Source organism: Pipistrellus kuhlii, unplaced genomic scaffold, assembly GCF_014108245.1.
Source record: "Pipistrellus kuhlii isolate mPipKuh1 unplaced genomic scaffold, mPipKuh1.p scaffold_m20_p_3, whole genome shotgun sequence".
In the NCBI taxonomy this organism is placed as follows: Eukaryota; Metazoa; Chordata; class Mammalia; order Chiroptera; family Vespertilionidae; genus Pipistrellus; species Pipistrellus kuhlii.
The window spans coordinates 186393813-186418752 of record NW_023425529.1 but is presented as its reverse complement, the minus strand read 5'-3'; the positions used below and the strand labels follow the sequence as shown (position 1 = coordinate 186418752).

The window sequence follows — 24940 nt, the reverse complement described above, 5'->3', positions numbered from 1 at the left end:
GGTCTTGTCGCTTGGGGTTTATCATGAACAATGTTTCCAGAACCATTTCAGAAGAACAGAAATTTTAAAGGTCTCTCTCCAGCCACAGGAACATATTTGAACACATTTGCTGGGCCTTCTTTCTATTTGTGAAACTCTGAACAAATGATTTTTGATGCAAAACGTCATGATTTGGGAATTTTAAACAAGAAATCCCCCAGGGGTCTCTGGAAGTCAGCAAGAGAACTAAGGAGACAGGAAAATGGGCCTCTGAGTTATTGAAATAGGAGTTACATTATTTTTACCAAAAATGTGATAAATTTTAAAACCTCATCAAAATATGTTCTTCTACTTAACAGAGTTGTAAGCATCTTGATGATCTTATTTTTAAACCCGTAATCTACTCAACTCCGGCCTCGAGGACGAAGGGGACAGACACGGTTTTTCCATGGCACCAGCACAGTTAAAGCAAGAGAATAAAGACGGTATTCACCCTGCAGAGGGCGCTGACTCAGGAGTAGCCTCTTTGACCCAATGCTCCCTCACTCCCGTGTGCTGACAGCTTGGCCTGATTAAGGAGAGTTAGAAGCACCCTCTTAGTGTCTATCCCGGGGGCCCGTTTTTAAGGCCTCTAAGTTGGCTAAGTGGACCCCGCAGTTTAAGGAGCTCTTTCTCTCCCATTTTCGAAAGCCTTGGGCTGCCCTGCTCCCCGAGGTGTGACCAGGGCAGGGCCTCTTTGCCAGGCAGACACGAGGTCCGGTCCCTTCCCCTCGGTCCCGGGAGCACCAGCTGCTGGTGATGCCTGAACCTGGAGGAGGCTGGAGTGATGTGTCAGAAAGCTCTGGAGAGAGACCTCCCCAGGCTGCCCTTGAGGAGGGGCGGCCTTAAAATAGCCCAGCAGGTGGCGAGGTCCTCACCCTCAGGGTGTGTGTGGGGGGGAGGGGTGGCAGCATAACTCCCAGTCCCAGCTGGACCAGATCTCTGCAAGGAGAGGGACTCTCTTTCCCTGGGAACTGTTGTAAGGACAGTGCGGGTGCCACTCAGTGGCTGCCCCGATGAGTCCTCTTTATTTCAAATGAGTACTAGCGGCTCTTTTTTTGAAAATATATTTTTATTGATTTTTATTAGAGAGAGGAAGGGAGAGGGAGAGAGAGATGGAAACATCAAAGATGAGAGAGGAAGTCATTGATCGGCTGCCTCCTGCACGCCCCCACGGGGGATCAAGACCAAAACCCGGGCATGAGCCCTGATTGGGAACCGAACCAGCAACCTTGGTTCCTGGGCCGATGCCCAACCACCGAGTGACACCAGCCGGGCTCCCTGCTGTTTGCTAAGCAGTACTCGTGGTTCGTCTTAATATAAAAATACAGAGAATCATGGCAGACCAAACTAGAAAGGTGAACACATTATTTGAAGACTATAGACCTTTTCAAATACACCATATAAAGAAGAATATTTCCTTTTCACTCAAAAACAAAACCATAAAATGGAGAACTCTGTTTTCCCCTAAGCCGACAGAAGGCTCTATGGAAATAATAACACATAGGTGTGTTAGACATACTATGTCCACAAACAATGACAACGCCTACCTAAAACAGCAGTGCCCTCTAGGACACTTAAAGGTGAAACCGATATTTCCCGCTCCCCTGGGGGGCCCCAGCCACGTCTCCCCCCTCGTGAGCACATTTTAATGTGAAATACGCAGCGTGCGGAGGAAGCAGAGCTGGGACAGTGGGGGCTCGGAGGCTGTTTACTCTCTATCGGTACTGCAGGAAGTTCTGCAGCAGCGTGGGCAGCTGGAGCTGCGGGATGAGGTGCAGGCGCGGCCGTCCGATGCGGCGTCGGATGCAGAGGCGGCACAGCTGGCAGAGGGAGCTGGGCGTGGCTGCAAGAGACAAGCAGGTGTGTGTCCGTTACCTCAAAACACGGATCTCCAGACGTTACAAGGTGCATGAAGTCACACCAGAGAAATCTACAGAGCTTTGTAGCAAACTGGCAGCATGACCCCTGTACCAGGGAATTCATGCAAGCATCTACACTGCCTTCGTACGACCGTGTTAGAATGGAGGTACAATATATTCCGTCCACCTGCTGTAAGGCATGGAAGCCTTCGGGCTAGAAATTGCTCAGCCGGTGTGGCTCGGTGGTTGAGCGTCAACCTATGAACCAGGAGGTCATTGTTTGATTTCAGGTCAGGGTACAAACCAAGGTTGGGGCCTCAATCCCCAGTAGGGGGCATACAGGAGGCAGCCAATCAATGATTCTCTTTCATCATTGATGTTTCTAGCATGTCTCTCTCTCCCTCTCCATTCCTCTCTGCAATCAATAAAAATGTATTAAAAAAAAATAAAACCTCAGAAACAAATTCTGCTTTTTGAAGGAGCTACAGACCAAAGGAGGGCCTGCACTAATTGTTTTTCTCAAATTCGATTTATCGATTAAGCCAAAACCAATTGAATTACTGTGTCTGGGCCGGACTTGGGAGATTTCATCTTGGACCTAAGTCATAAGTGTGGAAGTATTTCCTGGTCATGTTTCTACCCACATTGCAGACGGTGCCCGCCCCCATAAAGTGAGGAGAGTTCCTAAGGGTTTAATTGTAGATATGATACAGAATTACATGATATGTAGGGTCAAAACCGAATCTATTTAACTTAGCCAAAGGAATAGAGGGTTTTGGTTGAATGAAGAAAAAAAAAATTAAGATCATTGTGATTATCTTTTTCATCGATAGAACCTAAGTTAAAAAAGTATTTACTTTCACAAAAAATATTCTAGTTCGCACAGCATTACTGTCTCGCATGCCCTGGGCGGTCTCTGGTCCCCCGGCTCCCTCTCCCCGCAGACACGCCTCCCTGGTCCGGATGCCCACCCTCCCCCTACCTTCGTGCTGCAGCAGCATTCTCTCCACCAGGCTGCTCGACGTGGCCACGTCCACCGGCCGCAGCAGCTCCGTGTTCTTGGCATTGATGTCCGCCCCGAACTCCAGCAGCAGGTAGACAATCTCCGTGCTGGACTGCTGGGCAGCAGCGTGGAGCGGCGTGTCCCAGTATTTGCCTTTCTGTATGTCAGCACCTACGGGGAAATAGGACAACGATGGGGACAAACAGAGATGTTCTAAGGGTCACCTCAGGGCAGGGAGGAAGGGGTGGCAGAAAGGACCTCAGCTCCATTGGCACTGAGTGCCTCACTCATACATATACACGTACATGTACATACATATATGAACATACACATACACGCATACACATACTATATACGAAAGGGGCTACATTCTAACCCTGACAGCTCACAGATGCCTGCATGGTGGGCTTGCAAACTTAGAGACCTAACGTCACCATACAGGATGGCCTGAAATTACACTTTGACTAAAGGCAGTGATAGTGGGCAGTCCTGTCCTAGGCCGGTATCTTCCCTTACAAGGTCAGCCCTCACCTTCTCTGAGCCTATTGTCCTTTTGCATCTGTGATAACATGCCTATGAAAGGTCCGGGCAACGTGCAACTTCCCTTTTCCCAGACCCCTTGGGGCACAACCTCATGTGCTGGGCACCAGGACGGAGACCACAGAGTCCTTCATTGTCCTTGTCATCCTGTTAATTGTTGACTGTTAACTATCCGGTACCCACCTAAGTATGTGTCCATCATTTTATTTTTTATCCAATCCCAGAGACTTCCCCGCTTTGCTTTCTCCCGCCTCCCTAATCCATCACCAGTGGATTTCATGTAACCCACCTATGTCCCTCCTTTGATTGCGATGTATAAAAATAGATGAAAAACTGCCATTCTCTGGAGCACTATCCCAATCTGCTGAGATTCTGCTTCCCAGCAATTGTGGATCGTTTTGCTCAAATAAACTCACAAATTTTCTTTACAGGTTTGAATGATTTTAACATTACACAAATACAAACATACACACATGTACATATACATATAAACATACACACATATACATACACACTTACATAATCTTAAAACTTGGTAGATCTGGATGAAAAATGCACATATTCTTATACTGTCTACTATTCTTCTTTTTGTTAGGTGACATGGTTAAAATATCACCTAACAAAAATAACTTTTAAATTTAAACAGTTCCAACGTTCCTCATATCAGCTATCATCTGTATTGTAAACAGAGCACAATTAGGTTGACACATGTCTACTTGCATCCTGACTGATAGCTCTCAGGAAAATTCAAGAGCTTATTGCTTTTCTTCTTCTCATTTATTTTAAGGCAACAGAGTTCTTTTGTTTCTTGGGAAACTTGTGATTCCAGAGACATAGGCTCTTTGGGTAAAATGTAGTCAGACGTTCCTGTCACTTCTCACTCGTGTAGTTGAAGGCAATAACTGCACACAGGCTCCGAGTCTGTCCCGTGGAAAGGCGCATTCTGTTCCTGCATGCAAATTGTCTTAAGTGCTTCCATTTAAAAATAACTCCTGTGCTAAATCACCTAATGCATTGCCCTTTATCTCCGTGGCGGCCCCTGAATGCATGTCTGATGGAGAAACGCTGTTTAATGAGGTACGGGAGAAGAAGAACCCCATTTTCCAGCGCCTAAGTGGTTACAACACCGAGAAATGTATCGATGAAAATGCATTAGTCCCTTCAGCCCAGCTCCCTGGTCCTGTCTGTCAAACTCCTGTTGGTAAGAAGCAGGGCACTCTAAGCTGGGAGCGGCCCTCCTGCCACGCTCAAGGTGCAATCAATGTAATTGTTTCCAACATTTTAACCTAATGGAAATGTTTAATGGGAACATTGCCTTGCATAACAAAATCTCCATCTGAGAGCATACACACTGCTGGGTGTGTCGGTGTTAGGAGAGAACAGAGCCTGAGCATGGAGGTCTGTCCAGCACTTTTCAGTATTCTTCTACCCATAAAATATTCAATGGAAGTAAAATATTCCCAGCAAAGTAAAGAAAGGTAACGAAGAACACACTCTCCTGGTTATGTAAGCTTATGGGAGACATGGCCCAGAAATAACAATCTGCCAATGATTATTAGCAGAACTTGTGTTATGAGTCTTATTAGTAAAGGGAGTGGAACAGATGGAGACTGCTTGCCAGAAATGAGTAATTTAGCGAAGATACTGTGAGGAACAGTAAGGGGTTACCAAAGACCTGTCAGGATGTATCAGAGTTCAAACGATTGCCATCCTATATAATAAAAGGCTTACATGCAAATAGACTGAATGGCAGAATGATCGGTCACTATGACATGCACTGATCACCAGGGGGCAGATGCTCAATGCAGGAGCTGCTCCCTGGTAGTCAGTGCATTCCCAAGGGGGAGTGCTGCTCAGCCAGAAGCCTTGAGGTGGACTCACAGCTGGCGGGAGCCTCTCTGCCTCCGTGGCAGCACTAAGGATGTCCAGCTGCCTGCTTAGGCCCACTTCTCCCTCCCCGACTGTGAGAGGGCGCAGGCCGGGCTGAGGGATCCCCCACCTCTGGTCCTGAGTGCATGAATCTTGTGCACTGGGCCTCTAGTGAACAATAAAAAGCATAGAAACTTATTTACTTATTTAAACACCGCCATGAGAAGCACTGTGCTGGAGGGAAGAGAGGAGGAGAAAAGAGAGAAACCATACTTAACCAAGCTCCCAGCCCTGGTCCCAAGGTCAGGAGAAGGCTCTCAGGGACTGGAGTTGAACCTTGAGGACCTGTTTGTTTCAACTAATGGGCAGTGTGTCTCTTCAGGTAAGTGAGATGGATGACAGTCTAGGACGGTATGGGAGTTAGGGTCGGTGGGGGTTAAGGAGACAAAGCAGTTAACTATCCCTAGAGTTTCTTTTGATCGTTTTCTTCCCAGATATATTCACATTTAGCAACATTGCATTCAAACGTGAAAATCTGAATGTTATGACCTTTGACCTTTGTAAGTAGAGGGGTTGGAGCTTTGGGGTGAAGTGGAGTTAGCAAGAATGAAGTATTGCCGGAACCAGTTTGGCTCAGTGGTAAAGCGTCCATCTGCGGACTGAAAAGGTCCCGGGTTCGATTCTGGTCAAGGGCATGTACCTTGGTTGCAGGCACATCCCCAGTAGGGGATGTGCAAGAGGCAGCTGGTCAATGTTTCTCTCTCATCGACGTTTCTAGCTCTCTATCCTTCTCCCTTTCTCTCTGTAAAACATCAATAAAATATATATTAAAGAAGAAGAAGAAGAAGAAGAAGAAGAAGAAGAAGAAGAAGAAGAAGAAGAAGAATGAAGTCTTGCAGGGAACAGAGTGAGGAATCTCGGAGGGAAGATGGGGGAGGGTGGGTAGGTGGGAGTTAATCAACCAAAGACCTTGTATGCACATATGCATCAACCATGGACACAGACAGTAGGTGGTGAGTGCCTGGGGCAGGGGATGGGCTGGAGGGTGTCAATGAGGGGAAAAAGGGGACATATGTAATACTTTCAACAATAAAGATTTTTAAAAAATGAGGTTCTTATTTATAGGCTATAGGCCGATATGTGAGAAGCTTAGAAGAAGAACATTTTTTAAATGAGATATAATTTTAAAGCAGCTTATGTAGAGAAACAAGTGGAGCCCTGGCTGAGTAATTCATCAGCTGCTAGAGCATCACCCCCAAATGCCAAGGCTGAGGGCTCCATCCCTGATGGGGCACACACAAGATTCCACCAATGAACGCATAAATTGGTGGAACAGCAGACCTCTCCCTCTCTCTCAAATCAATCAACACTTTTTTTTTTTTTTTTTTTTTTTTTTTTTTTAGGAAAAAGAAATAAGAGCTGTAATACTTGCTTGTGGGTATGGATGGGATGGAAGATGTTTGAAAGGACCTTACCAGCGTAAAGAAGCTTCCGATGCAGTGGAATTGCTGTGACATGCAAGCTACATACAGCGGCGTTCCCAGATGAGGAATGTCTTGGTCAACATCTATGCCCCAGGAGATGAGGATCTGCAGACATTCGTGGTGGCCTGCGGACACACAGCACAGACCCGTTTTCCTCCAGGCCCCTCCCCCACGCACCTGCGCCCACAGCCCCAGCCTGTCAGTCACCACAAGGTCCTTGCAGCCCCGCAGGTGGCCCGCTGGCTGCCCTTGCCACTTGCCCGGAGCTGACCTTTGCTGGCGGCCTCGTGGGCCGGGGAGGGCAGGCAGGACTCCAGCTGCGGCTTGGCTCCGTACTCCAGCAGCAGCTCCGCGCAGCTCGGGCTGCCCTGCGAGCAGGCGTTGAACAACGGCGTCACGCCATCTATGGTGATCGCGTTGACCTGAACCGAACCAAAACCTGAGAGTGAGATTCGGAGGATCGCACGTGATCGACTCGCGGGCTAGTCTAAAGGTGTGGGGATCTGCCCACAGAAATAACTGGGGACACGTGGGTGGTAAATATGACAAAGGGTTGCTTAGCTCAGACACATGGGTAAGGAAAGCTTTACAGCTTCAACAGATACATAGAAAGAGGATATGGTGGATAACTCATAGGAATGAACCTACAATAAAAATGATGAAAAAACTACATACTCACGGATCAAATACACAAAAAATGAATTTAATTGTTAGGTGCTTTTCAATAGGTAAGAAAGTCAACAAACGTGACAGTGATTGATGGAAATGATGACAAAGCCACTTTTCCAGGAGCAGTTTCAATTGAAAATGAAATTTCTGAGGACTTATCTAAAGAAAATCATCCAACTCAGCAGGCGTGGCTCAGTGGTTGAGCATCAATCTATGAACCAGGAGGTGAGTGTTCAGTTCCCAGTCAGGGCATAAGGCCGGGTTGCAGGCTCAATCCTCAGTTTGGGGTGTGCAGGAGACGCCAGCCAATCAACGATTCTCTGTCATCATTGATGTTTCTATTCCTCTCTCCCTCTCCCCTTGTCTCTGACATCAATAAAAAATATTTTTTAAAGAAAATCATTCAAAAGATGGGCAAACATTATAGGCACAAACAAGTTCATCTATTCCTATGGAGAACCACGAAAGCAGGGCACAGCCCATGGAGCACTCCATAGGATGCAGTGTGCTACCCTGCTTTTGCAGTGATTGGGGTTCCTTCTTGGAGTGTGAATGAGAGAAGGCTGGGCAGTTGGAGAGCTTTGTTTTAACCTACTGTCTCTGAGAACCACCAAGAAGGAAAGGGAGGCAGGATGAGAACTCTCGATTTGAGCCCTGGGTTGATGGGAACATTGAACAGGGACTTACATTAGCTCCAGCTTCCAGAAGAGTCCGGGCACAGGCCACATGGTCGCCGAGGCAGGCTTCATGCAGTGGGGTGACATGGTCTATGGTGACGGCGTTTACGTTATAACCCTGGAGGTGACAGGAATCGTTTTGAAAGGTGAGAACAAGTCCTGTCAAGTCATCTCTACAGTGGCCCCTAAAGAGTGATGCTAAAAGCCAAGGAATGCCCGGCAAGGCAGGCTTGTTCAGGGGAAAGGCCAGTCCGAATGCCATGGAGGGCCACCTGAGCTCGTAATTGTGACACCACCTACCCAGGCCAAGTGCCACTTTAAGCCTTTCGCTCAATAGATTCTGCAAGTATGACTGACATTTGCTTAGGTAACTTTTTCTTCCTCTTTAGGAATGGCTGGGGTCGCTGTCGGTTTTTTGGTTTGTTTTGTGGGACTGCAGCCTGTGTAGAAGCTGGCTCAGTTCTTGGGTTGGGCTATAAAATCCCACGTCAGCCCACCCTGGGGGAATGCCCTGGACTGTAGGAATCTACTTTGGGAAGTTCTGGCAGGAAGGGGGCATCTGTGCTGGAGGTGGGTGGCCTTGACTACGGAGTCAGGCTTGGATTGGGAGCCTCGGTCCGTAGGCAGCAATGTCTTTCATGCAGATGAGCCTGTGAGCCGCTAACGCAACGGAGATTAAATGAGAGGACGCAGGGAGAGCAATTATTGTTACGGTGCCCAGCATAGAGGGAAGGTTTGACTTGCTTTTTCAATCACAACGAAACACTTTCAAACCCATTATTCTAATTCAAAGGTCGGCAAACTCATTTGTCAACGGAGCCAAACATCAACAGTACGATGATTGAAATTTCTTTTGAGTGCCAAATTTTTTAAACTTAAACTTCTCCTAACAACACTTCTTCAAAATAGACTCACACAGGCCGTGGTATTTTGTGGAAGAGCCACACTCAAGGGGCCAAAGAGCCGCATGTGGCTTGTGAGCCGCAGTTTGCCGGCCGCAGCTCTAATTAAGCTGAAGATATCAGACTAACGTAATTAACTCTGATTTAGGGTCTGCAGTCCTTTGCCTTCTTGCTGTGGCTGGTAGTTCGCTGTCTGTTGACCATCACGCTAAGCTCCATCCTGAGGAGACTTGTCTGGCCTGATCCCCATGACAGATTGCGGACCACCGAGGTCTGTAATGCCAGAGGGACATGAGGGATCTTAAAACGGAGGCAAGGAAACAATCACCCTCAATCATTGTCCCTGGCAAGTGGCAGTTTTAAGATCCCTTAAATGACCCTTTCAAGCATTCCGAGGCGGCTGGCCAGCCGTCAGAGTTGGAGGAGGGACTGCCCACGGCCACACACTAGGAACCAGGCGATGGAAGCCTCTGGAAGGCGAGACTCCCTAAGGCGCAGGACCTCGTTGCAGCCTCTGGCTCTGCCCAGCAGGGCTGTCGGCAGACATGACACACGGGTCAGGAAATACCCTCAGACTGCCCGCCTCTCTGAGAACTGTGTGACTCTTAGGTGGGAATGACCTCTCTGCAGGGTTTGTCCATGAAGCGATGGAGCAAACAAAACAGCCATGTGATTATCAGAGAAGTGGCCGGGCCCCAGGGGCTTCTCACCCTATATCTTCCCTTTGCAGAGAGCGACAGGGGGGGTGCCAGAGAGGCTGGGGTTCACCTTCAGTGCCAGCCTGGCCTCCAGGTCCCCCGCCCAGGTGCCCTCACCCTGGGCCACAGACACTACTCTCCTTTCGTGGCCCTGGGGGAAACGCCTCTCTCCTGGATGCCTGGAGACCTGGGCAGTGCTGCCTGGTCCGGGTGTCTGCCTGAACCGCGCTGGCAAATCGTTTTCTCTCTTTTTCTCTGCACACTGGCAACTTTTCAAAACCCTCAGGCCGAGCCAGAGTGGTTCTATTTCAGCAGAGCCCTGTGGGTCCCACCTTCCCTCCGGCGAGCGATGGGCAGGCAGGTGGAGGAATGACTGGCCATCGCTCTCACAGGCAGCTCCCCACACGCATCACAAGCTGCCGTGAAGATGCTCTAGGCCAGCGTTTTTCAACCGCTGTTCCGCGGCACACTAGTGTGCCGCGAGATGTTGCCTGGTGTGCCGTAGGTGCAGACAAGACAAGAATTTTATAATTTTTCACTATTTTGTTTACTTAATATTTCATAATAAAGTAATTATAAAATACTTTCTTTGTGTTTATTTGATTCCTATTCAAGAGAATTACTTTATATATAGTCAATATAGGCACAGAGTTAAATTTTTTAACATTTTCTAATGGTGGTGTGCCTCGTGATTTTTTTCATGAAACAAGTGTGCCTTTGCCCAAAAATGGTTGAAAAACACTGCTCTAGGCCAGTGGTTGGCAAACCGCGGCTCGAGAGCCACATGCGGCTCTTTGGCCCCTTGTGTGTGGCTCTTCCACAAAATACCACGTGCAGGCGCACACATACAGTGCAATTGAAACTTCCTGGCCCATGCACAGAAGTCGGTTTTCGGCTCTCAAAAGAAATGTCAATCGTTGTCCTGTTGATACTTGGCTCTGTGGACTAATGAGTTTGCTGACCACTGCTTTAGGTGGCTGGTCTGACAAGCCTTTTTTTGGATATTTTAGGCTGAACTGGATTAGCTGCACACATTGTAGGGCGAAGGATACTTAACGCACTTAATAAATAACACGCGATTCCAATGATTTCCTGCATACGTGCGTCTGTCAGTAAGCATACACTGCACAGGAAACCGGAAATGCTAAGACTTAAGAGCAGACACCAACATATTCATGAAGAGCTTTCAGAGACAGACGAGAAACCTCAGACTTGACCGCTTGGTGAGTTCAACTGAAAAGGCTAAACAGAGTCACGGAGCGGTGTTAGCATTTCCGAGCTGATGACTCTGGGGCTCATGATCTCTGCTCAGGGCCGGGCTGTTTTGAGCACAGGAGACACCTCACCTGGGAGAGGAGGGTCTGCAGAGCCAGGAGGCGGCCTTGGCTCGCTGCTTCGTGGAGAGGTGAGCGGTCTGCCCAGGAACCTGCGGAGAGAAGGCACCAGTCTGAGTCCGGGCGAGCCCCCTGAGCCAGGACCGATCCCGGGGGAGCAGGGACCCCCGACCCAGGGTTCCCACAGGGACAAGGACATGTATCCCTACCACCAGGAAACTGGATTCTCTCCAGGATCCTGACTGGCTGATCCCAAACCCCTCACCTTTGGGATTCTCTCCTTCCAAGACTAGGAGGATTAGGGTCACAAGATTTGCCACCAAAACCAACACACAAAAAACCACCCCTGTCTCATGGTTGTCCAGACAGAACCCCCCAAATTCTGGCTTTGGCACTTTTAGCAGAGAACCAGCTGGACAGACCACCTCCCCATACCCTCCCCAACCTTCACCCCCACTCTGCTGTTTCCCTGCCTTGAGGTGTGAGGGGCTGCAACAAATCAAAATAATGTTATTTAAGCGGGGAGGGGAGGAGGATCTGGGGGAGATAACAGATCAACCGAAGGACTTGTATACATGCATATAAGTACAACCAATGGACATAAAACTATGGGGAGGGAGGGGATATGGGGGAGGGAGGGAGGGGGCAAAAAAAAATCATTAAAATATGTAAAAATAAATAAATAAATAAATTAAAAAAAAAAACCAACAAAATAATGTTATTTATACAACAAATAATTGTAAAATAAACTCTAGTGCAATTTAAACAGTCGCTTAGCTGCTAGTCAGACACACATTGTGGGCAAAGTACGCCGAAAACCTGGCAATGGGTCAGGACAACTATGGGGAAGTCGGCAGGGCACTCATTGTCCTTTAGGCGACACCATGTCGTCTCTGCACATTGTACCTTCGGCAGAGTCCACGTCCGCCTGTGCTTCTGTATTGTGGTTTCACAGCGGGCCTTCCCACCTGCCAGTGAGGTCCAAACCACGCCACTGAATGCGATGTGGGGCACACACCACACGGTGACGGAATGGCACAGTGAATCTACTCTAGAGACGGAAGTCAACAGCCAGTCACCAGCCTTGTTTTTTTGTGTTTTTTTTTGTTAATATATTTTATGGATATTTTACAGAAAGAAAGAAAAAGGGATCGAGAGTTAGAAACATCGATGAGAGAGAATCATCGATCAGCTGCCTCTTGCACACCCCCTACTGGGGAGGTGCCTGCAACCAAGGTACATGCCCTTAACTGGAATCGAACCCGGGACCTTTCAGTCCATAGGCAGACACTCTATCCATTGAGCCAAACCTTTTTTATGACCAGTGATACTTGGGATTTTATTGAGAACACTGCTCCTAATGGGGAGGGGAAGAGTCTTCTATGCACTGGCATTGAGTCATGACTAATGGTAATTACAGCTAATATTGAACAGTGTTCCCCCCGAGAATGAGCTAGTCTAAGCACTGTGTTCGGCCGCTCAGCTAGTTCTCACCACTGGGTCAGGTATACGCAATGATTATGCCTGTCTTACAGGTGAGGCGCTGAGCACTGGAAGGAAGGAAGTCACGTGTAGGGCGTCACATGGCTTCCTCCGGAGCTGAATGAGTCAGACACTGCATTCCCTGGCTTGGGTTTGCTTTCCCTCTAGCAATGTTTCTTGCTCATCCAGAGGATTACTAAGCCAGACAGCCAACTCCTTGAGTTTCCAACGGAAAGAAGAGTTACTGTTGTTAGCTTTTGTGTGTTATTTCTTTTCACAGGCGACGCTCCTGCTATATATTAGAAGCAGGATTGAAATAAATATTGCACACCAGTAACTATCCATTGATAGGACAGAAGTTGGTGGCCAGATAATAATTTATAAGAAACTGGAGCATTGCAAAAGTCTCCATTGGAAATAATATTATTTTCGGGAACATGTTTTGAGTTGTAGCTTTTAAAATGAAATCTGATGCATTGCAAATCATACATTGCCTTGAACAACTTGACTGAGGAGTGAAATTCTGGAGCCCTGGAACATATATCCATTCTCACTGTGAATATTTAAATAAGAAAATTATAGCCCTGCCGGTGTGGCTCACTGATGGAGCATCAACCGGGAACCAAGAGGTCACAGTTCAATTCCCCATCAGGGTACACACCCATGTTGCAAGCTGGATCCCCAGTAGGGGGCGCACAGGAGACAGCCAATCAATGATTCTCTCATTGATGTTTCTATCTCTCTCTCCTTTCCTCTCTGAAACCAATAAAAACACATTTTTTTAAGAGAAAATGTTAATATTCACTTCCCAGAGAGATTGCATATGTATGAAACCACTATGTTCTGTTTATTCAGCAGAGCAGTCGATAGGTGTTGAGTATTCAATGCTTAAGTACGTTTGAATTTAAATGACAAGCTATAATATGTATAAGGATCGTGTGTGCCTTCCTGCATAGGGTCTTCATGGAGTCTGTTACCCTTAGCTCATCTCTAAAAGCTGTGCTGCATTAAATGGGCCCATGGGCCAGCTCTAAGCGTTCTTCCCTCATCAGTAGCTTCAGCGGCAATTCACCAGCTGCCGGGGCGGGAGCGCTGAGAAGGGGCCTTCTGGGATTCATCCTGGGCTCACTGGTTCAGGGAGAACATGAAGACCTTTCGGGGCAGCGAAGTGAGCAATGTGTGCAGCTACGAGGAACCCGGTCTCCTCTTCTGCACACTCGTGTGTTTGTCCATCAAGCGGACGGGGTGGCCCTCTGGCCCCTGTGAGCACCACTTGCTGGTGGGCACAAGATAAAAAAAAAAAAAGAGGGAAAAGGGTCACTTAGAAAATAGGCTACACTCGCCGAAACCGGTCTGGCTCAGCGGCAGAGTGTCGGTCTGTGGACTGAAAGGTCCCAGGTTCGATTCCGGTCAGGGGCATGTACGTTGGTTGCGGGCACAACCCTGGTACAGTGTGTGCAAGAGGCAGCTGGTGGATGTTTCTCTCTCATCGACATTTCTAGCTCTCTATCTCTCTCCCTTCCTCTCTGTAAAAAATCAATAATGATATATTTAAAAAAAAGAAAAAGAAGAAGAAAGAAAAGAAAAGAAAGAAAACAGGCTACGCAAGGACCAACATAGAGAGCAAAGTATATGTATTTCCCACCTACATCCCACTTCCTGGGGTTCCCTTCCAGGACTGCCACATACCTTTCTGTCCCAGTCTGTTATTTTGTTATTTTGTTTGTTTGTTTGTTTTTAAGGCCATTATGGTGGAGGGGAAAAAATGCTGATGCCAGATCTTACTTATGTGTATTTGCTATTATTCCTATTAATATGACCTCCATTGACATGACACGGAAGTTAAATGTCACAGCAATCTGCTGGACAGTGTAGGCAGGTGGTCAGGGACAAAACCACTGAAAACACAGCATGTGGGGGACGAGGGACTCCTCGGCCCACTGGGCAGGGACCAAGCTTAGAAGAAGTAACTGCCAGGTGAGTATTTTCCAGCTGCGCTCAGCCCTGCACACTGCCTGGGGCCCTGCTGTGTGTTATTATTGCTTCCAGCAGGGGCAAGCAAGAGCAGGAGGGGGACAGATGGAAATGGAGCCCAGGAGGAAATGAGAAAGCAGGTGCGGTGGGGCCCAGAAGCTTGGGGAGGAAAAGGATGGCCAGGCAGGGCGGGTGGCCTCCAAGCAGCCATCTAATGGAGGGCCAGTGTCCTCATCCAACGGGCAGCACTGCCTGTGGGGCAGGCTGCCGGGATCAGGAATGAGCTCCGAGGGCCTGCTCTACAAGTAAGTAATGCTGAGCCTCCTGCAACGCAAGCCCAGCCAACAGGGGAGATTTCAATCGGAACTTCAGGGAGCAATCCTTCTCCAAAATGTAAGGAATCTCACGCCATAAATACAACATCTATTTTTAAAATATATTTCTATTGATTTCAGAGAGGAATGGAAAGGGAGAGAGAGAGAAATGTCAATGAGAGAGAATCATTGATTGGCTGCCCTCTGCACGCTGCCCCCCATGTGCCCTCCTGGGGACCGAGCATGCAACCTGGGCATGTGCCCTTGACCGAATTGAACCCTGGGACTCTCCAGTCCACAGGCCGAACGCTCAATCCACTGAGCCAAACCAGCTAGAACAATAACAGCATCTCTCAAGTGAAATGATTTTCAGTGTTATCAACTTAATTAAACACACTGTAATAAGCAATAGCAGGACTTATAAAGGCATTTAAGCTAGCAACAATGGCTACTACATTTTCTTTCCTATAAGCTATAAGAAATAAAGATATACCAATCTATTAAAGGAGTAGTTTACAGAACACAATGCTGTTCAATGAAAAACAAAACACAATGTTTATTGGGTTTTTGTTTGTTTGTTTATTTGTTTGTTGTTTAACTTCTGCTGACTTAACTCCCCAGCAACCCCACCTCATGTACCTCCTTGTAAGTCCTTAGAAGAATTTCTGCAACTAATCTGGACAGAGGTGAGAATCAAAGGGACTATCTCATGTTCCAGTTTCTGTTTTAAACTCGGTCTTCACCCTTCCCCCGCTCCCCCAGAGCCTGAAATTTAGAACTTTTCTAGTCAAATGATCTCAATACTCTCTCATCTTTCCATACAAATATGCTTCCTGCTGGAAAGGTTTGCCAGCTTTCTTAAGATCCAACAAAATAAGATAGCTTCACACACAACCCTTCAACCACTTCACAGCCTTGATGGACTTCAATCCGGTATCTGAGATTTTTTTCGATGTCCGATTGAACTCTTTGGGATAATTCAGTGTGAAATTATTCAGTGTGAAAATCATTTTTACAGACTAGCTGTAAGTTCCAGCCCTCTAATCAAATGCCTGCTGTCACGGCCTCCCTGTCACCACGCAGGAGGTGACTCAGAATAAATTTAGAAACGACACGAGTTCCCAGACATCTGGTATTTAATTTACAGGGAGCGAGCCTGCCCCGATGGGTAAACACCACACCCAGGACAGCAACATTCCCGTCCTGAGACACATGCAGCTTGGGAGGGGGCGGGGGAGAGAGGGGGGAGCCTGCACCCACCTAAGTCGCCGTCTCCCCAGGGCACCTCCAGCCAGCCACTCTCCAGGTAAATCCGACTCATAGCTCCTTTCTCATCAGCATAAAGAAACAAGTGACTGGTCAGGTGCTGGTTCTATTCGGCCATTTTAAGGAACGCTCAGCTCCTTGTAACCTGACCTTCCTCCTCCAAAAAGCAAAGCAGCTTTGGGAAGTCTGACTTATCTCCAAAATGGCCTCCAATGACCACTGCTCTCTGAGAAACCTCCGGCCTAGCCTTCCTGGTTTCCTCAGAGGGTGTGCCCTGCAGAAAATAAAGGGCCGGCGTTTAGATCTCTGCCCCCAGCTGTGATGAAACCAGGTCATTTTTCCGGGACTCTGACCTTTCCCCATCTGAGTCCCCCCCTAGAGGGGTGTAGACATGCCGGAGAGGTAAGGGGCAGGGACATCTTCATAAAGGAAGCAGAGTGCAAACTCCGAATGCATGTTACAGCTCCCTCTGCTACAGAACACACCAACCATCTTCTCCATAGCGGACGTGGGAGCCCAATTACACAGACTCTTGCTAAGACTCTGAATAATCTCATGTTATCTTTCTTTAAAAAAAAAAATATTTTTATTGACTTCAAAGAGAAAGGGAGAGGGAGAGAGAGAAACATCAGTGATGAGAGAATCATTGATAGGCTGCCTCCTGCACACCCCACAAAAGGGATCAAGCCTGCAACCTGGGCGTGTGCCCTGACCGGGAATCGAACCCTGACCCCCTGGTTCATAGGTCGACGCCCAACCACTGAGCCAGGCTGGCAGGGCTCATGCTAGCTTTCTTAATGGAGATCCCCATATATGGATCAGCTGCAGGCTCAACAACTTCCGGCCCATCCCCACTCACACGTTTACAGAAAAACTAAAACCACCAGCATTTGCAGGCCTCTGTTGCTTACTCTTCTGGTGACCAGGTGAAGCAGAAGAGTGGAGCCACAGAAACCCTGGAGGACACGGCTGACTGGGAGGGAAGAAATGTGTTGCCAAAACCTCTCCCCTCAAAGACTGAGACTGACCCTGTCTTTACATTCTCATCACCTCTCTGAAAATTCCCCGAATAAAGCTAGTCAGTATCTGAAACCACCAGATTTTTCTGGGCCCTGGGCCCTTCAGGTATATGTACTGAATTACATGAGCACGCAAGTTACCCTAGCTGATTTCTTGTTCATGGTCTAGAGCACATGTGTCAAACACAAGGCCCGAGGGCCAAATCTGTCCCGCCAGGCCTTGCACCACGCTGTCATCACTGCACTCCGCTGCGTTTCCATCGCAATGACAGTTTATGACTGTTCAGTAAACCATTCGGCTCGCGATTTAGGCTGGATTTTAGATTTTGGCCCCTTCTCTGATTGAGTTCGACACCCCTAGTCTAGAGCAATGGTTGGCAAACTGTGGCTCATAAGCCACATGTGGCTCTTTGGCCCCTTGAGTGTGGCTCTTCCATAAAATACCATGGCCTGGGCGAGTCTATTTTGAAGAAGTGGCATTAGAAGAAGTTTAAGTTTAAAAACTTTGGCTCTCAAAAGAAATTTCAATCGTTGTACTGTTGATATTTGGCTCTGTTGACTAATGAGTTTGCCAACCACCTCTCTAGTCCCATCGATATAAATATCCACTTGTTGATCACTGCAAGTTACATCTCCAGACCAGCTCTCTTCGTTCCATACTTGTGTTTCCAGCTCTAAACTTGTATTTCCACACAGAAACAGGAAAGTCAATTTCACGTGTCCGATGCTGAACGCTCGCTAAAGCTCCCTCCTTTTGGCACAGGGCACCCCCACTCCTCAGGGGCTTCGAGGCCCAAACCTTGTGTGATCAATCGCTAACTTCCCTGCTTCTCATACCCCAGTGAATCCTTCTGCCTCTGCCATTCACACATGACCCTGACTTTGATTATCATCTCATGACATCCACTGCTGCTACCCTCACTCAAGCCACCATTACCACCCCCCCACCCCCACCTCCAACCTACTGCAAAGGCCTCCTGACTGTCTGTGTGTCTGCACCCATGTCCTTCCATCAGTCAGTCCTGAGCACAGGAGCCAGAAAGAATGAGTGGCCTGTCTACTCACCCAGAGTGAAATCCACAGTCCCTGACATGCCCAGTAGGGGTCTCCCCTGGATCCAGGTTCTACCTCTCCCTCCCTCCATCTCCCAGGCTCAGCCATACCTGCATCCCTGCTTTTCCTCAAACACACCACATACCCTTCTGCTCACTCTAACACATGCACACACACACACACACACACACGCTTCCTCCCTGACTTCCGGTCTCCACTGAAATACCATCTTCTGAGAATTCCTCCCTGGACCTCCTGTCATCTTCAGCGAGATGCAGCGACCGTCCAGATCGCTTTTCACTATTTGTTTCCAGTGGTGGATATCAAGGGTTATTGTTTCATGTCACAAAATACAACTCTACAACATTTTAAGAGCTACTATATAAGATTATGAAGCCTTAGCTCTTCATTCCTCTTGACTATGTATATGTAGGAGATTAAATAGATAGGAAATGCCCAAAAGTCAGGGACAATTATCACATTCACAGGAGAACTCTCTAATCCAGTGGTCGCCAACCTTTTGGACCTCACGGACCACCAGTGGTCTGCGGACCACCGGTTGGCGACCACTGCTCTAATCCCCAGCTCTCACCTGGCCTCTTTCACTGGTTTTAGTGGCTGGTACATGAATTCGTATACCAGTGGGATACCTCGGCTTGACCTGTGAGATTGGGCCAAAACTGGCTCTCTAATATTCCCTGAGGGGTCCTGGATTGGGAGAAAGCACAGGCCAGGTCAAAGGACCCCACTGGTGCATGATTGGGACCAGGGAGGGATGTGGGAGGTTGGCCAGCCAGGGAGGAACCATGAGAGGGCTCCAATGCATGTCCAGCCCATATCGCTCAGTCCTGATCAGCCATACCCCAGCAGCAAGCTAACCTACCAGTAGGAGTGTCTGCCCCCTGGTGACCAGTGCATGTCATAGCGAGTAGTTGAGCAGCCTTATCATTATCATATTATGCTTTGATTGGTTGAATAGATGACCAGATGACCTGACACTTAGCATATTAGGCTTTTATTATATAGGATATTTCATTCTATAGGCTTACCATGACCATTTACATTCTCACTAAAAGTGTTGGGGAAAATTTGAAATGAAAGCTAAAGAAAGTTTTCCTTTTTTAAATTTTAAATCAAAGCATGAGACATTTTTACAATAATTTCACTATATTTAAACCATATCAAACTGTGTATATTTTCTTTTCACAAAATTAGATTTTTCACATAATGTTATAGTTTATTTTCAACTTCCTCTGGAATCTATCCTCCTTGAAGATATGTGAGCCTCCCCTAGGTGAATTAATGTAATGCTATTTTAATCACCTCACCCAACTCTGTGACATTGCTCAGACCTGTGGTCACGAGCATATTTAGGTGATTGACTCTTCATTTCAGGAAGGACAGGAAGCTCTTTATTCTACTCTGATTGTCCATCTTCCCTCTGGGCTCAAGGACCTTGAGACTATTCATTACTGTTTTCCAGAACCCAGCACAGAGCCCAGGACACAGTAAGTGTCAATAAACTCCTGCTGAATTGTTAAATTGTCTTCTTTCTAGTACACCACCTTTTATCTAAGCTAATTTGTTCTTAATCTTTACTGATAAATACATCACTAAAAAGTAACTAAAAGGTCCTGGCTGGTGTAGCCAGCGTCTCCTAATGCATCAAAAGGTCACTGGTTCAATTCCCAGACAGGGCACATGTGCAAGTTATGGGCCTGGTCCCCAGTCAAGGTGCATATGGGAGGCCATTGATTGACGTTTCTCTTGCAGATGGGTTTCTCTTTCTCCCTCCCTTCCTCTCTCTAAAATCAATGAAAACCTTTTTTTTTAAGTAATTAAAAGGACATGTAATTTGGGGAGAGAAAAAAGAATCAAGTTGCTTTCTTGGTCTTTTAAATAAATGATAGTAGTTATTCTATTTAAAAATATGCTTGTATATTTTAAAATCCTATATAATAAAACCCTAATATGCAAATTAACTGAATGGTGGAATGACTGGAAGAATGACCTGTTGCTCTGATGCACACTGACCACCAGGGGGCAGATGATCAATGCAGGAGCTGCTTCCTGATGGTCAATGCGTCCTCACTCAGCCAGAAGCTGGGCTCAGGGCTGGCAAGCACAGCAGCGGTGGCAGGAGCCTCTCCCGCTTTCACTGCAGGTAGGTGGTAAGGAGCAAGGGGTTCCAGACTGCCAGAGCTCTGGACTGCGAGAGGGATGTCTGACTGCCAGCAGGCGGACATCCCCTGAGGGGTCCTGGACTGTGAGAGAGTGAAAGGCAGGCTGAGGGACCCTACCCCACACAGTGCAGGAATTTTGTGCACTGGGCCTCTAGTTTTATAATAATTTACATATAGTTTTCAGACTCCAACCATTACAGAGTTTGGGGGGAAGTAGGGTGTCATTTTCATTTCCAACCTTTACATCTACCATTGACTATACTGGTGTTCTACTGAAATGAATCCTTAGGTTGGCCTTTCTAATATCAGCTTCCTCACCTAGCTCCTCTTTGGTACTGTGCCCATTCTCCTCGATACCGTCCATGCTTTCCTACTGTGGAAACTAGTGAGCTTATGTCAGAGCACTTTGAAAAGTTCTACTCGTGTTCTTGCCCACGTCACCCTAGTATGTTCTGGTCCAACTTATTATTTATTTTAAAAAATATTTTTATTGATTTCAGAGAGGAAGGGGGAGAGATAGAAACATCAATGACGAGAGAGAATCATGGCTCGGCTGCCTCCTGCACGCTCTGCACTGGGGATCAAGCCTCAACCTCAGCATGTGCCCTGACCTCCTGATTCAGATGCTCAACCACTGAGCCAGGCCAGCAGGTCTCCGGTCCAATTCAAATGATTCAAAATTTCCGTATTTAATTGCTTGTAAACAGTCTTTTCCTGCTTAGCAGCGCCTTTCCTGACTCCACGCCGCCTGGAAACACCTGCGAAACGGAAAGGCGCGCAGCCCAGGGGCCACAGGTCTGATACGCAAATGCACCTGCGGGTGCGTCTCCCACACTAGCCGGGGCCCAGGTGCCTGCTGCGTATTGCCTGGCGTCTCACCATCTGGCCCTGGAACGCAGCCCGGGGAGGGGCGGGGGCACTTAGTTTTGCAAACACAGCTCCACAGAGTTTATTCCAGGAGCCAGAGACCCGCCGTGGCTGCCACTAACCTTGGCTGGTCAGGAGGCCCCAGCTAGCGTGTCGTTTGGAGGCCCCTTCTTCTCCCGTCTCCAGCCTTCTCTTCGGGGGGGCCTGCTGAGGGCGGCCCCTGTCCCCAGCAGCGTCCCCGGGCATCGCGGGCTGGGCGCGTGGCCGCCACAACCGGGCGGCATAGGAGCAGGTGCCCCAGCGAGAGCACCCCCCGCGGCGGGTGCTGGCTCCCTTCCCCTCCCTCCCGGCCGGCACAGGCCTGCGTGTCACCGGAGAAGGGCCTGACATTGAACTCCGTGCAGAGCCACTGGGAGGTGCGGGGTGGGGGAAGGGCCAGGCCTGCAGGACCGTTTTCTATTTTTAACACTGTAGCCGGAAGTATTTAACTATTTCTGCGATACAGCAAGCAAAAAAGTGTCCACATGCCTTTCCTGGCCGGAAACTGGGCAGAAATGAGAGCTCTGTCCTTTAAGCATGAACGATGCCCACATCAGTGGGGCGTGAAGTGGTAGTGGCTACGGCTGCAGCCAGCACTTCGCAGCCAGAAAGCTCAGAGGCCCTCAGCCACAGTTCCTCCCTCCTCCCTCTTTCCTCCTCCCTCCTTCTCCTCCCCCCTTCCTCCCTTCTCCCCCCTTCCTCCGGGGGAAGAAAGTGTCCGTGATCCAGTCAGCTGGCCACTGGCTCCCGCTTCACCTGGTGAGGGTCTAAGTTTAGAAGTGGCTGCCCTACAAGATCACAGTCTTTTTTTTTTTTTTTTTTTTTTTTGGCACAGCTCAAGATTGTGTGTTTTCTGGAGGTCACTCCTACACCCAAAGACGTCAGCAGGCAGTGTAAGAGCAGCTGAGGGTTCCCATCCTCAGAGGCAGAGGGGAGAGCAGCGGGGAGAGGGCAGGGAAAACCACACACGCGCCTGGCAGGCTCGGCTGGCACGGGAACGGGACCAGGTCCGTGGCCGAGGGGAGCGGGACGGGGCTGGGAGGATTAGCTGAGTCGGTGATCCCGTTACACGGCGCTCACAGCCCAGGCCCGCCCCGAGGGAGACGGCCCCGGCCCATGACCCGTCTTTATCTTTTTTATCACTGTTTTTTAGACTCTGCCTTCTGTGGGCATCTTTGGGAAAGAACATTACAGGAGATTGTCTTCAGAGAACACGCAGGAGAAACAAACATTGTGTGAGTAAAATTATTTCCCATGCACTTCCTGCCAGAGTGGATTGCCAATATTTACCTCCAGGTTATCCCCAATGATACCAAGGAACAAGAGATTGAGCATGCTCCCTCCGCTGTGTGGTTTCCTAAAAGAACGCACAGGGAAGCGGATGCGCTGGGGCGGGGTCATTCGGATGCTGTGATGGGTGAGGAAGGACGCCCGGGGACCTCTGAGTGTGCAGAGAGCCTGGCCGGTGAGCGCAAGTGTGGACGGGACAAGCCGCAGGACAGCGATGGGCCTGATGAGTAGGAAGAGGTTTCAAAGCCGACCAGGATCAGATGAGACGCCAGGGGCACCGATGAACATTGTGTGCCACAGGTGACAAAGGACTGGGAACTGTATGTCAGCGAGGAAGCAGGGGACATTCCATAGACGGGAGGCTGCACGCTGTTACTACCCACGAGGGCTGGCGTGGCAGTGCAGAGCTTGAGGGAAGGCGATGGGAAGCAGAACAGGGTGATTCCCTTCCCCAGGGCCATTCTCTTCCCATTTGAATCAACCCCCGGGAGCTTCTGAGAACTCAGGGCGTGAGCCTGTCTGGCTGCCACTTCACAGAGAGAAAGTGATGGTAAGACTGTCAGGGAAAAGCAGTGGAGATCCTCAGAGAGATGAAGGCTCCTCAGCGGGAAGGAAACCCTGATGTTTTTAGATGCTTCACAGCGGAAAGCTGGAATCAAAGCGGGATTGTGATGCAAATCTACAGAACCATGCAATGCCTCTGAGTGAACGGACTTTTTCAAGAAATTCTGTAAAACCAGAACGTTGGGCCGATCGCCAGCCACAGTTTTAACAGGTGAATTTGGGACACAGGGGTAAAATGTAAGCTTTTTTTTAGTTTACACAGCCAATCACACACGTCAGGAGCTCACTGCTTCCAAAAGCTGGCGTTTAGCTAAACTCAGAGTGAGCAGTCCACAGACACAGACTCCGGAGGGCGTATTTCTTAATCTGGGGACTTCGATCATGAAGTCCCTCCACTGTCAGCAAAAGATCAAGTGGAACAGACCCCTGCTTGGATCTGGGGTGGCAATCTCCCCCACTTATAAACTCTGGAATATTCCAAACATAGAAGCTACCTGCCACCCAGCTCAACAGTTACCAACTTCCAGGGAGTCTGGCTTCATCGGCAACCCATCCCTCTCCCTCTCATCCCTACTCCTTGGATTATTTTGAGCAAATCTCATGATATAGTTTCACCCATAAACAGTTCAGTGTGTATTCTAAAAGTCGAGGACTCTTTCTAATCATAACTGCAATAGGATAATCACACAAAAACCATATTTTTAATATACCCGCTACTACAGGGTGGACATTTTTATTCCCAAAGAGCAGCCCTGTCCTTACACTGCTTCCTGTAATTAGACCTAATGAATAGAACTCTCAAATCCTTTATCTTGGAGCAAAAGTCTGTGTCTATCCCTTTTGTAGAGTGTCTTTTAAAAAATATAAGCCGAAACCGGTTTGGCTCAGTGGATAGAGCATTGGCCTATGGACTGAAAGGTCCCAGGTTCAATTCCGGTCAAGAACATGTACCTTAGCTGTGGGCACATCCCCAGTAAGGGGTGTGCAGGAGGCAACTGATAGATGTTTCTCTCTCATCGATGTTTCTAACTCTCTATTCTTCTCCCTTCCTCTCTGTAAAAAATCAATAAAAATATATATATTTTTTTAAAAAGATCCCCAGTCCTAAAATAAATGAATGTTTAGTGATTCTCCATTACCAAGAGCTCACAAAGAACAAGACAAAACCTTCGCCTGGCATCATCACAAAGATCTTTGCTACCTGTGGGCGCTAAACTCCCGCCGTTGCCGAATCCCATCTGGAACTGGCCATCATTCAGCGCTTGGGTCCTCGTTGCTGCGAGATTCCTTAGGAAGCCATGCGTCTGTGTGACTCTCAGGAATCATTTCTGAGCCCCATTTTTGTACCATGTTATCTCTGATTCTATGTTATTCAAACATGAGTGCCTAGATCTGTTGGCCTAGGGATGGGGACTGAGGAGATGAGGTCTGCGGCAAGCCTGACCTCTGACCTTGGTGTCCTGGGGAAATGGAGCAATTGTTCTCTCACAGTTACCCCGTTTCAAGGGTCACTCACAGCTTACACAGAGGTTGCTGGGAAACTGACAGTGACAGCGTGTGGTCCCTGGGATGTCCCCTTTGAGTGGGAGCTGAGTGGTTGGGAAAGGCCAGGGGGTCTGAGAAATCACTAGAGAAGACAAAACTGGGATCATTGGAAAACCACACAGCTAACATCAGGGCCTCAGCACCGCGGTGAAGAACACGTTATTAGCTTGTACTTTCATTGCCGACATGGAATCAAAGGGGAGGGGCTCCTATTGACGGACATGTGCCTGACCCCAAAGCCCAGGAAACTTCGCACTGAGGAGTAATTCTCCTTCGCTGCTGCTCACA

At 48.3% G+C, this 24940-nt stretch overlaps 1 protein-coding gene across 1 annotated transcript in view; it reads right to left on the bottom strand.

The window, feature by feature from the left end:
- Positions 1-156: 156 nt before the first annotated feature.
- Positions 157-24940, bottom strand: part of ASB5 (ankyrin repeat and SOCS box containing 5) — a 41964-nt gene continuing 17180 nt past the window's right edge. Inside the window, 7 exon segments of the mRNA XM_036458462.2 lie at positions 157-1864; positions 2863-3054; positions 6768-6785; positions 6788-6901; positions 7048-7198; positions 8133-8240; positions 11069-11148. Of these exon segments, the coding sequence (XP_036314355.1) occupies positions 1737-1864; positions 2863-3054; positions 6768-6785; positions 6788-6901; positions 7048-7198; positions 8133-8240; positions 11069-11148 (791 nt within the window). The 3' untranslated portion in view covers positions 157-1736.